This window comes from Kogia breviceps, chromosome 15, assembly GCF_026419965.1.
Source record: "Kogia breviceps isolate mKogBre1 chromosome 15, mKogBre1 haplotype 1, whole genome shotgun sequence".
In the NCBI taxonomy this organism is placed as follows: Eukaryota; Metazoa; Chordata; class Mammalia; order Artiodactyla; family Physeteridae; genus Kogia; species Kogia breviceps.
The window spans coordinates 78,408,918-78,421,468 of record NC_081324.1 but is presented as its reverse complement, the minus strand read 5'-3'; the positions used below and the strand labels follow the sequence as shown (position 1 = coordinate 78,421,468).

At 52.1% G+C, this 12,551-nt stretch overlaps 1 protein-coding gene across 1 annotated transcript in view; it reads left to right on the top strand.

Annotated features, from left to right (window-relative positions):
* NOS1 (nitric oxide synthase 1) overlaps positions 1-11,962 on the top strand; it is a 106,614-nt gene extending 94,652 nt beyond the window's left edge. The window contains exons 25-29 of the mRNA XM_059040340.2: positions 1,086-1,207; positions 2,528-2,676; positions 4,112-4,306; positions 6,073-6,191; positions 7,430-11,962. Coding sequence (XP_058896323.2) covers positions 1,086-1,207; positions 2,528-2,676; positions 4,112-4,306; positions 6,073-6,191; positions 7,430-7,445 — 601 coding nt within the window. The 3' untranslated portion in view covers positions 7,446-11,962. The remainder of the gene's footprint in view (positions 1-1,085; positions 1,208-2,527; positions 2,677-4,111; positions 4,307-6,072; positions 6,192-7,429) is intronic.
* Positions 11,963-12,551: the final 589 nt, after the last annotated feature.

The following is a 12,551-nucleotide window of genomic DNA, read 5'->3' as shown; positions in this document are numbered from 1 at the left end:
CAGTCTGCTGGCCACCCCATGTGTTCCCAGTTTCTTAGAGACCAGGAAGATTTAACTCCCCTCCCCGTCGACCATCTTACCCCTCCAAACTCAGCTTCACGGGATACTTCTGCCCATAGCTAACAATAGCGTATTGCGCTCTTTAAAGTGTGTTAAGAGGATAGGTTTCACGTTAAACACGTTTTTGATCGGAGACGTATTACGGCCAGAGGTGTTAGTTTGTGTAAAAATCCCCTGGTCAATATGTGTTAAGTGTTCCTACCTCAATCAGTCAATCAAATAAAATAATGTAGCTTTAAAAACATAAAAATAAAAAAAATGAGGGATGTGTCTGAGCTTAGACCCACCGTAGTTACCTGCTTTATCAACTGATAACTTCCCTACCTAAATGGTGGGCCTGGCCAGCCATTCTTCTCAGCTGTTAAGGGTAGAACGGTCATGATATGGTCCACATACCATCAGCATCAGAATCCCGTGGGGTGCTTCCAAAATGCCGAGTCCTGAGCCTAGACTTGCTGCGCTGCCCAGGAATCTCCACCCTCTTCCAACACCCCCACCCGATTCTTTTGTACATTGAAGCTTGCAACTCCCTGATTTGGGAAGATCTCATGGAAGGTTAATTCAGTGGTTCTCGACCTGGGGTGATTTTGACCCCCAGGGGCCCTTGGCAATGCCTGGGGATATTTTTGGTTGTCACAGCTGGAGGGTGCTCCTGGCATCTAATAGATAGAGGCCTGGGTACTAGTCAGCATCCTGCAAGGCACAGGACAGCCGTCATCACTGAGAGGTATGCTGCCCCCACTGTCAGGAGTGCTGCGGCAGGGAAACCCAGGGTTATATCAACCCCACTCCCTTTGTGGCTTAGCCCAGCAGTGGGGATAGTTGGGAAATGGAGTGATAGCCAGACCCTGAGGACCCAAATTAATGGGACCTCCCACCCTGATAAGGGCCGCCTGTCCCCAGCTGAAGAGCTTTAAACCCCGTTGCGTGTCTACCCAAGACGGCCATCTGGTTTACCTAAGACCCAACAGTTCTTGATCAGATGTGAGCTCAGCAAGGCTTCTGACTCTCTCTTCCTTGTCCAGAGCGCCAAGCTTCCACCTGCCCCGAAATCCGCAAGTGCCCTGTATCCTGGTCGGCCCGGGCACAGGCATTGCCCCTTTCCGAAGCTTCTGGCAGCAACGGCAATTTGATATCCAGCACAAAGGCGAGTCATGGTCTGGCAGGCACATGGTTTCTACCCCCCTGGACCTGGGGAGGCCCGCCTGTGCCCCAGCATCCCGGAGGCATGGTGACGTTTTCTCTGCTTTGTGTCACTACCTGGGGACGGAGGGGGAGTATAGTAGCGACCAGACCCATGGGTGAAGCTTACGGTGTAATTCAAAGGACGTGTCCCAACAAACCGTCCACACAGCTTGTTCCAAGGCCCGAAATTCCATCCCCGGAAGACATTTCTTGGACTGTTCAGATAAGACCCCCATCTTAAAATGTAAGCAGCCCTAGAAGGGGTAAGCGTTAAGCCTTATCCAATGGCTGGGTGTTCACGGGATGGTCCCAAAGACTGTCATTCAGGAGCAGGGTTTGTTGTGGTAGAAACACAACAGATCAGCTTTGGGAGGAGAGAGAGAAAGAAACCCACATTTCTGACACGCATTTAACGGGGATTTACTGTGCGTCTCACGAATGCCAAACACCTTCGTAGGCACTAGAGGCGCAGCAACGAACAAGACAGAGAAACAACTTAAAAAAAAAAACAAAAAACAAAAACAAAACCTTGCTCCAGTGGAACTGTCATTCTAGTGGAATAGCTAACATTTACAAAGTACAGTTGACCCTTGAACGACATGGGTTTGAACCGCATGGGCCACTTATACGTATGCAAGCTTTCTTCATTAAATACATACGTATCGTACTACACCATCCGAGGCTGGTTGAGAATCCGCGGTCGTGGAACCTTGGATACAGAGGAATCTCGGATACAGGGGGGCCAACTATATAGGACTCGAGCATCAGTGGATTTTGGTATCCAGGGCAGGTCCTGGAACTGATGCCCTAGGATACCGAGGGACAACTGTACCAGGCACAGGTCTAATGTTTTACATTTACTTCTTACAATAACCCTATGAGGTTAGACGCTATTATTATTTCCATTTTGTACTTGGGGACACGGAGACATAGAAAGTTATGTAAGTTCCTCAGCATCACACAGAGCTGGAATTTGAATCCAGCCAGTCTAGTTTCAGAGTTTAGGGGTTTAGCAGTATCCAGTGGTGGGGGCTTTTGCAGAGGAAAGACTGAGACCCAGAGAAGAGAGGTCTGCTGAAGTCTGAGCACACTTCACCTACTTCCCTCAGCGTGTGCGCGTGTGCGCGTGTGTGTACGCGAGTACATCTACCGCCTGCCCTGGGGTCCGTGCACCTCTACCCCTGTAGCACGTGCTAAGGTCCTGGGCACCCCTGGCACCACCAGCCACCCCCGAAATCAGGCATCGGAGCCGTCGGTGACAGGAGATCTTCCCGGTCCCCAGGAATGAGTCCCTGCCCCATGATCCTGGTCTTCGGGTGCCGGCAGTCCAAGATCGACCACATCTACAGGGAGGAGACCCTACAGGCCAAGAGCAAGGGGGTCTTCAGAGAACTGTACACAGCCTACTCCCGGGAGCCAGACAAACCAAAGGTAACCCCCAGCCTGTTCATGGTCCCCCCCCCCAGCCCAGCCCAGCTCACACACACGCTCGTCCACTCATGCAAATCCCGTTCCCAGAAACCCTCACTCTTTCTGCATTCTCCTCCGTGACATTGCTCTGAACTTCAGGAAGCGTGGAGCATAAACATTTGACTTAAAATGTTGAACAGCCCACATTCTATGATGCCACTTACATGAAATATCCAGAACAGCCAAATCCATAGAGACAGAAAGCTGATGCATGGTTGCCAGGGGCTATGGGAAGGGGGAATGGGGCGGGTACAGGGTTCCTTCTGGGGGTGATGAAAAGGTTCTGGAAGCAGGTAGAGGGGATGGTCGCACAGCGCTGTGAATGTACTCAGTGCCACTGCATTGTATTATACACTTTAAAACGCGCGTATATTTTATGTTACGTGTGCTTTATCACAATAAAAAGAATTTTAAAAATTAAACAGGGAATTCCCTGGCGGTCCAGTGGTTAGGACTCCGCACTCCCATTGCCAAGGGCCCAGGTTCAATCCCTGGTCGGGGAACTAAGATCCCACAAGGCGTGCAGAGTGGCCAAATAAAAAAAAATTAAACAGCCCATAAGAGGCACTCCAAGTCAGAATGGACACAGGCCGCAGGACTGGAGCATGCCCCTGCTGGATCTTGGGGTTCTCAACTGCCCCCCCAGGGGTGTCCAGGAAAGGAGCCAGGATAGCAGGGAGGGGGGCACTCAGAGGGTCTGGGCAGCAGCTACTTGACATCTGGCATGGAAGTTCATCAATGTTTCGGTAGCAGGTACAGCTGTTCCAGAACATACCAGCTGAATGTCGGGCTCGCCTGGGGGAAGTTTCCTGGAGAAACCAGACAAATTCCCTGGAGGCTGCATTGTACACCCCTTGTGTCCACCTGACATTCTCTTAGCCCCCCTGTTATGCCAGCAATTCCTGCAGCAGCTGGCTTTGCCCAGGTGTAACCTGACAGCCCCTTCCCCGACCCCCATTCCTTGCTGTCTGTCCTGGGGCTTCTCTGGCACCCCTGCATAGGACGCCTGCAGTACCAGCCCCGCACCTAGAAGTGTACGGGAGTTAACACCCCCTGGGTGACCACGGGCCATTGAAGAGAGGAGCGGGTAGACGATGCCCCCCCTCTACGCCCCCCACCAGGGGATGGCTCTGGGGGGCGTGCTGCATGATTGCAAAGAGGGTTCTCAGCAGAGGGTGGCTCCAGAGTGGGGAGCAGCTCATCACAGCCTCAGATCGTCTTTCCCTCCTCTCCTGCTTCACTCTTCTTAGTCCTCTGCATCACTGCACAAAATATAGACCTGCCCACAAGGCCCTGTGTCTTGACTCCGCTCCCGGGGTAGTGGGGCCGGGGAGGGAGCTTCACAGGATTGTCCCGCAGCCCGGCTCCTTCTCACTGGTCCTCCTGCTCCCCGCAGAAGTACGTGCAGGACATCCTACAGGAGCAGCTGGCAGAACCTGTGTACCGAGCCCTGAAGGAGCAAGGGGGCCACATTTACGTCTGCGGGGACGTCACCATGGCGGCCGATGTCCTCAAAGCCATCCAGCGCATCATGAGCCAGCAGGGGAAGCTCTCGGTGGAGGACGCCGGCGTGTTCATCAGCAGGCTGAGGGTGAGTGATGGGCCGGCTCCTGGGATTCCTTTTCTGGCCTCCAGCTTCCTGTCTCCTCTTCCTCATCCTTCCTGTCTCAATGACTAGGGGACCCGGGATGACATCCCTGCTCCCATTTTCCCATTTATGACTGGGGGTAGAGGATACAGGTGGTCCCAAACCATAGTTGAGAGAGAAGGAAGGATGGTGGGACATGCAGGTACGTGTATTAAATATGGTAGGGAGCTATGATGTGTGAAAATAACAAGTGGGTGGACCACTGGGTAGCTAGATGGAAACCATCCTAACCCAACTTTTCCTGTCCCCAGAAACAAGCTGCAGCACTGCTCTGTGCAGTTGTGCAGGTTGGGCACTGCACAAAAAGGTTTGTCCAAGGGGCGCAAGTGGGGGATGAAAGCCACCCCATGCTTGGCTTCCCAAGCAGTGCACCTTGGGAGGAGGGATGCCTTTTCCTAATTTGCACAAAGGCTAGTAGCAGCCCAGTAAGCAAAGTCCTAACTACGTGGCCAACTGCCCCAAATAGAATAAACTGAGTTCCAGGCCTCCGCAAAGCTCCAGGGGTGATCCCATTCTTCTCCCTGCTTCCCTAAATGAGCAGTAATCAAACATCAGAAGAAGCCCTTGCTCTAATTCTGATAATAAACCCCACTAGGTTAAAAACAACAACGACTTTCTGGTAGAAATGCCAGAGCTCCAAGGAGAGCTGCAGAGCCCTCACCACTCTGTCTCTCTGGTATGAGTCTTGGGAGACACTTTCATAGATTCTGCAAAACTCTGCAGAATAAGATTGAAAACCACCCCAACTTCAAATGAATCCACTCTACAGATGGGCAACTTGCTTCAAAACCTCTGGGACCGAGGGTGCCAGAACTTAACTCTGCTGCATGCGTGTTCCCCAACCGCTGCCTTTCCTCAGCAGGGAGGTGCCTTTTGCCCTTGTTTAATGCTCAGCGACACTGCCCTCTGGGATATTCGTAATGCCCACCCCTCAGTCCTGCCTCAGGAGCTCCAATGGCTCCAGAAACTCCCAGATGCCACAAGTTCATCAGCACTCGTGCTGTTTCTTGAGTTGTCTTTTTTGTTTTGTCTGTTTCTGGGCAAGGCTGAGCTAAGATGCTCATCGTCAGAAAAACCCCTATGTTCAGAGAAGTCTCCACTTTGGCAACCGTGGTATTCCCTGAGTGCTAAGCGGGCACTTTGTCTTCTCTCCCATCTCTGCTGGTCTCTACAGGCTGTGATGTTTACACTAAACCCAGCCATGCCCAGATCTGAACTTGCAGGAACGAGGAGGAGGGAGGAAAGGGGGAAATGGAGAAGTTTCCACCGGACCCCCTCAGCTCTTCTAGCCTCAGAATCCACAAAGCAGCAGCGTGTTTCTGGATGGGCACAGAAGTGTTCTTTGCCAACTGGGCTTAGAGGCTCCATGCCCTAGAGGGCAGAGGGTCTTGCTGAAACAGAGTCTTGGAGACCAAAGGGGTCTCTGGGGGCCCTGGGTTACACCTCGTTTCTTTTTTCTTTCTTTCTTTTTCTGGCCATGCCGCAGGGCTTGCAGGATCTTAGTCCCCCAGCCAGGGATTGAACCCAGGGCTACGGCAGTTAAAGCGCCGGGTCCTAACCCCTGGACAACCAGGGAATTCCCTACACCTCGTTTCTTAAGGGACCGTCTTCTCTAGGAATATTACATTCCAGGGTATCAACGTGTCTGCCCTTCTCCGTGCCCTTGGCTGGCATTTGAGGTCTGTTTCCTGGTTGTTTCTGTCCCCTAGGATGACAACCGATACCATGAGGATATTTTCGGGGTCACCCTGCGCACATATGAAGTGACCAACCGCCTTAGATCTGAATCCATTGCCTTCATTGAGGAGAGCAAAAAGGACACTGATGAGTGAGCTGGCTCCATCCCTTGGGCGGGGTGGGCAGAGCCCTGACAGGCAGGGAGGTCTGATTTCATTGACCGTGGCTTTCCCACAGCGGGGTCCCCAGACCAGCAGCATAAGCAGTGTCTGGGAACGTGTTAGAGATGCAGATTCCCAGGCCGCCCCAGCCCCGATGAATCTGAAGCTCTGGGGTCAGGGCACCGAACGGTTTGTGTTTTTATGACCCCCGGAGGGGATTCTGAGTTCCCCTCACGTGTGGGGACCCCAGCTTTGGATGTGAACTTCCACCGGGGCGCCCCCAGTTAAGTGATGGCTCTCACCACTGCAAAATTTGCCTTCCTGTTCACTGCTCCTAGCATTTACACCACCTCTCTCACCCGCAGAGCGCCGCTAGCATTCTCACTGACACAAGTTCCAATTGATATTAATTGGACAATTCCACCCGTCCTCTAGAGATTGCTGGAAATGGTCTGAGGTACCACAAAACTGGGACTGAGTCTCACTATTTTAACCTTACATTAATGCCATGACATGTCACCCTTGATTGTAATCTCACTCCCCCCATTCTCTGCCACAGAGCACCTGGAAACCATCACCGTGTGCCCTTTTTTTTTTTTTTTTTTTTTTTTTTTTTTTTTTTTTGCGGTATGCGGGCCTCTCACTGCTGTGGCCTCTCCCGTTGCGGAGCACAGGCTCCGGACGCGCAGGCCTAGCGGCCATGGCTCACGGGCTTACTTGCTCCGCGGCACGTGGGATCTTCCCGGACCAGGGCACGAACCCGTGTCCCCTGCATCGGCAGGCGGATTCTTAACCACTGCGCCACCAGGGAAGCCCCGTGTGCCCTTTAAATTAGGTGGGAGTTCAGCTGCTTCGTTTTCAGTAGCCTGGGGCACGCACGCTCCATTTCTTAAGCATCCCCATTTTTTTTCCCCTCATGACAACACGGAGGTCTCAAAAACATACTTTGGTGTCCAGCAGGCTGACATTATTGCCTTGAAGATCGCATCTCGTCCTGGTTTGTTGTGTGGGTGAGCAAGCACTCATTCATCTGTTCATTCATTCATTCATTCATTCACTCAAGATGAGCCCCATCAAGGTGCCACGTCCTGTCCAAGGCACTGGGGCTGATGAGGAAGTGAAAGAGACAAAGCCCAGAGCTCAGGTGCTTTTCTCTGGGTCTGTATAAGGCAACGGAGCAGCCTTTGCTCCCCTGGCGCTAACTCCCTCCCCACTTCTCCTCCTACAGGGTTTTCAGCTCCTAACGGGACCCTCTTGCCCAGGTGGATGGCAGGGTGGCCGCACCGCTGCACTCGGCCAGGATGGCTGCAGGTTTTGTAAGCGCGGACACTGCTGAACCTTTCCTTCGGGCCCGCACACGGCCCCTGCTCTGCCTCCTGTCCTGTCGCCGTGTCCTGGTCCTCCTCTCCTGGGTTCTCACCTCTCAGTGGTTTCCTGGCCCTCTTGGGTTTTCTCCTTGAGTTTTCCCGCTGCAGTGCAATGCCTTCATAATCCGCAGTGGCTCTTACAGAACTGTTTCCCCCTCTCTCTCTTTCTGACAGGGGCAAATCACCGGTGCATGAAGCCACTGGAGCGTGGCTGTGGCTCGTGTTAGGGTGTTTTCTGGGGTTTGCCCTGGAGAGGCTGCGGGAACCAGACGGAAGAGTTTTTTGAGCTAGTCCCTCAGCTGTCCAAATCCCCCTCGTCCTTTTTTACGATGACGTTCTGGTCGTGTGTGTGTGAGCGTGTGCTGGGCCTGGGTCTCCCTCCGTCCTCATGCAGGCATGTCGCCTGCGGACCCTCAGTGCCAAGAAATATGCCCCGGCCCATACTGGGGCCTCACACATCCATAATTAAGGGTCTGTGCTAGCATGCCTGAAACACTTGGAAGCATCCTAATTGTCCTGGTTATACAGGGTCAGGGCATGGAGGTGGGTTGTGACGATCAAGGGGGAAATCTCCAATGCAAGGGGAAATCACTGAATTCGGTGCACTTAGATGCTGGCCCCAGTTAGCGGAGCCCTTACCGGGAAATTAACCCAGCTAATGGATTGGGCAAACCTACTCCCCAACCCCACACACCCCAGGATCAAATCAGGATAGCCTGACTTGGCACTCCCACCCACAAGACCAGAAGTAACGTTGTCCAAGGGAATGAGCTGGAAATAAGAATCTTCCCGTCTTTGCCACCGGCTAACTTTGGCCAACTTCACTTGTCCTTAGTTTCCACTAACTGTACTGTTATGAAGCCAAAAAGTGTGAATGGATCAAACTTTAAAGTTGTGGCGATTGAAAACGGTATCAAGCAAGAATATCGCTGTTATTTTTTTTTTTATTCCCCCAAATGGGGCTTGCTGTTTCACCCCTGGGGATAAAGTAATGGAAGCCGGTGAAAGCAGATCAGGTTGGAGAGGGACTCCGTCATGAGGTATCTCACGGCTTCCCCTGCAGGACCCCAGCCAGGGTGGGGAGTACCTGCCCTCATGCTTTTGGTCTCCCAAAAGGGATTCCCCCCAATTTTTAACCTGATAAGATAATTTTGACAAATAAATTATCCTCAACTCAGATCAAAAACAGGCAGGAAAGTCTTTGGTAGGAATCAGGGCAGGTACAGTTTCTCCCAGGCCGACCTGACAGAGTTCATCTTCTCAGGGGAGATGGGGTGGAAGGGTCCCTTTCTACACTTAAGTGCGAAAAGTCAATGGTGAGCAGCACCCGGAGAGAGCCAAGAAGTTCCACTGGCCCCCAGGAACTGCCTTCCCAGCGTTGCAAGCCAAGCAGTCATCCAGTTCCGACCTTCCGTCTTGCTTCGTTTTGTCTTGTCCGATGGAAAGACAGCTTTTTCTTTCCGTACAGCACACGGGCATTTCTTTCTTGATGCTCAGTTTGGAGGCCTGCCAAAGGGAGAGAGCCCTGGCTCTTTCTGGAAGGGCCTTAGATAGGGGGTGCCAAAGAGGTGTCCCCAGGAGGGGACAACCTTAGAGACTCTCTCTTTTTTTTTTTTTAAATATCTTTATTGGAGTATAATTGCTTTACAGTGGTGTGTTAGTTTCTGCTTTACAACAAAGTGACTCAGTTATACATATACATATGTTCCCATGTTAAAGACAAAGGGCAAACTCTATGTCGCCTTTTTCCACCCTTCCCGGCAGCCCCTGCTGGTATCGCATCCCTGGCACTCGGAGTTTGCCTTCGTGCCAGTTATGATTTCCCTGCCTGACTTTAATCCTGTTTCCTCCTGCTCAGGCTTCCATGGCACAGAGACCAAGCCCTCGGCATGCTTGGCCGACCCTCTCTGACCAGGAGGGAAGCCCATTCTAGACCCTTTCTTTCCTGCAAACATGATTCTGGCCAGTAGCTCTCCTCCCAGAGGCTTCCTTTCCAACCCTTTGAGCCTTTTGGAGACACCCTCCTAAGATGTCACTAGCTCCGCAGGGACTGAACCACTGTGTCCAACCTCCATCATAGAGGAATTAATCAGTGCTTCCCTTTCCAAATCAAGCTTCAATGCATGAATGCTTTTGCATCGCCAAATACATACTTACAAGCACTTATCCCATGCCAGGCACCCTCTTCGTATAGCCCTGCCCTTCTAGTAGCAGGCAGACAGAAAACTATCATCTTGCTTTATCAGGGAGTCTACAGAAATGATTATCTCACCAGGATTCATCTTTCTTCCCGAGAATGATTATTTTGTGTTTTTTTTAAGTAAACACCTTTCAACCCTCAACACAAGCTGTTTCATAACTCCTGGCTGGAGGACAGGAGATTGGTCTGATGTGTTTCTCTCATTTGCCAGAATCTCTGATACCAAGAGCCTCGCTGTCATGAACCTATCCAGAGGCAGAGAGAGTGGAGCCCTGATTTCAGGTGCAGCTCTGATCCAGGGTGGCTAAATGCTGCTCTCTTGTGGTGGTTTGTAGTTCAGTCCCAGTAGCCTGCCAACTTTGGTGTAACGGTAGGTGAACAGAAATAGGGCTGCGTGGGCATTTGGGGGTCGCCTTAGTTGCAGGCCTCTTATTTCTCTTGCGCTCTCTTGACCTGGTCAGCCGTCACTCCAACTCCACGTAACAAAAGTGAGTTTGGCCAGGAGAGATGAGACATTCCCTGCCACAGGAAAGCTGGAACAGTCATGTTCTCCTACTGTCACTGGGAATTCTGTTCCTGTACCTTGTGTTGCGAAAGAAGCAGAAGTCGTTAAACTCCCTGAGAGGATACAGGTTTTGGTTTCTATGGCGTAAGACAGCCAGGTATCTTTGCTTTGGGGGAATGCTTCAGACCCACCAAAGTGGAGTTTTAGAAGCAGACCCGAGTCCAAATGCTAACTCTGCCCCTGTTTCTGTAGACAGCTGTGAGCTGGTGACCTAACCTTTCTGAGCCTACATATCTACCTGTATCACAAGGTGGATTAAATGAGATAATGCCCATAAAATGTCCAGTTACAGTACCTGGCCCATTATAAACTATCAAATTTTGTTGCACTTAATCTATATCATTTCTTGCCTCTCCAGTATGCAGAAGGCACCATGGAGTGTACAGTGCAAAACACACTTCCTCTCTTATAGAAGGTTAGGGTCTGGGATATGCAGAGACACAATTCTGAGAATCTACATGCAGGTCTGGGGTTTGAGCAATCGGTGGAATTCCACCAGCAGGTTTGGGGAAAGGAGATTGCCAGGACGTAGGAAGAGAGAGGAGAAAAACACGGACAGGGAGCATACAGGGTAAATTGGGGCTGGCTTCAGACGTGGCCCAGCTTTGGAAAGGCTGTGGAAGGTAGGGGTACACTGCGGAGATAGGCAGGGAACAGACAGAATTTTGTCAAGGGATTTTGACTTTATTTAGTAGGCAACACAGAGTCCTTAGGAGTGCTTTTAAAAGGGGAAAATAAGGTGATTTGGGTTATGCTTGGAAAAGAATGTTCTGGCTACAGCACAGAGCCTGGATGGCTGACCTGTTGAACTATTGGTTGGTTATTGCAGAAACCCAAGGCTTGAATGAGGGAAAGGGCAGATGTAGTGATAAAGACATTCCGGGGGTTGAATTACCAGGACCTGGACTCCGACCTGTTGTGGAGGATGAGAACAAAGGGAGAGTCAAGAGCGTTGCCTCTAGGCTGAGAAATGGGTCTCGGGAGAAAACACAGACTCCAAGTAAAGCTGAGTTTTCAGAACTGACATGATAGCCAGCTTCTTCCCGAGTCAACAGGGTGGATCCTTCCAAGGTCCAGCCACGCCTAGATGAGCAGAAAGAGAACTGACCCCAGGCCAATAGACATCGGCCTTAGAACTCGGGATTTTCTTGCCAAACCGTGCCCCCACCCCGTCTCCACCCTGTTTTCCATGTTGTCGTGTCATCGTTGTGATCCTAAGACCCACTCCGGGCTCAGCAGTGGTTACCTGGGGGACGCAGGGTGCCGGGAGCGGGTCGCCCTGCGTTGCTGCGCCAGTGGTGGTGGGTTTCCGTTCCTTCCGGGGCTGGGGAGCCAGGGAGGTGGGCCAAGCCGGTGTCACCTGTCACTGAACGCGCTGCCACAATCTCGGACCTCCCCCTACCTCTGAGCTCTCAATGCTGCTAATCTCCGCCAAGTGTCCCGTGTGCTCCAGCACCTTCTCGAAGGACTGACACCCGCCCCATGCTCTCTGCGAGGTTGTTCAGGCTGTGCTCGCCGCATGCTCTTCTTCTGTATAATTCTCATCTTCTAATTTGATGGAATTCAACAAAAGTCTATTTATGCCTGTTTGCATCATGGTCAAAATATTAAAAAGTGGACTTGACTCGACTAACCGTGGTCTTTTGTTTGATTTGCTTGGAATTTCTCATGTCTTTGCCCACCGCAGCGGGCCGGGTACCAGGAAGCCCAGTCTGAGACAGAGGCAGCAGGAGGCTGAAGCTGGGGTAGGGGTGGGGTGGGGGTGCTCTTGGGAAAGGCGGGAGGGGAAGCTGAGCTGCAGTGTTGTCTCAACAGAAACTTCAGCCAGGGCTTCCCTGGTGGCGCAGTGGTTGAGAGTCCGCCTGCCGATGCAGGGGACACGGGTTCGTGCCCCGGTCCGGGAGGATCCCACGTGCCGCGGAGCGGCTGGGCCCGTGAGCCGTGGCCGCTGAGCCTGCGCGTCCGAAGCCTGTGCTCCGCAACGGGAGAGGCCACAGCAGTGAGAGGCCCGCAATACCACAAAAAAAAAAAAAAAGAAAGAAAGAAACTTCAGCCAACACTGCAGGGAATTCTGAAAATGGCCTTCCGGAGCTGTCCCGATTTGGGACAAGAAGCCCTCGCTCTCTGCAGCAGGAGCCAAGCCCCAAGGGCACGAGGGCATTCCCAGCATCCAGAGGAAGAGCTGTTGACTCCTGACATGGATCTGGAGGGCACTTCT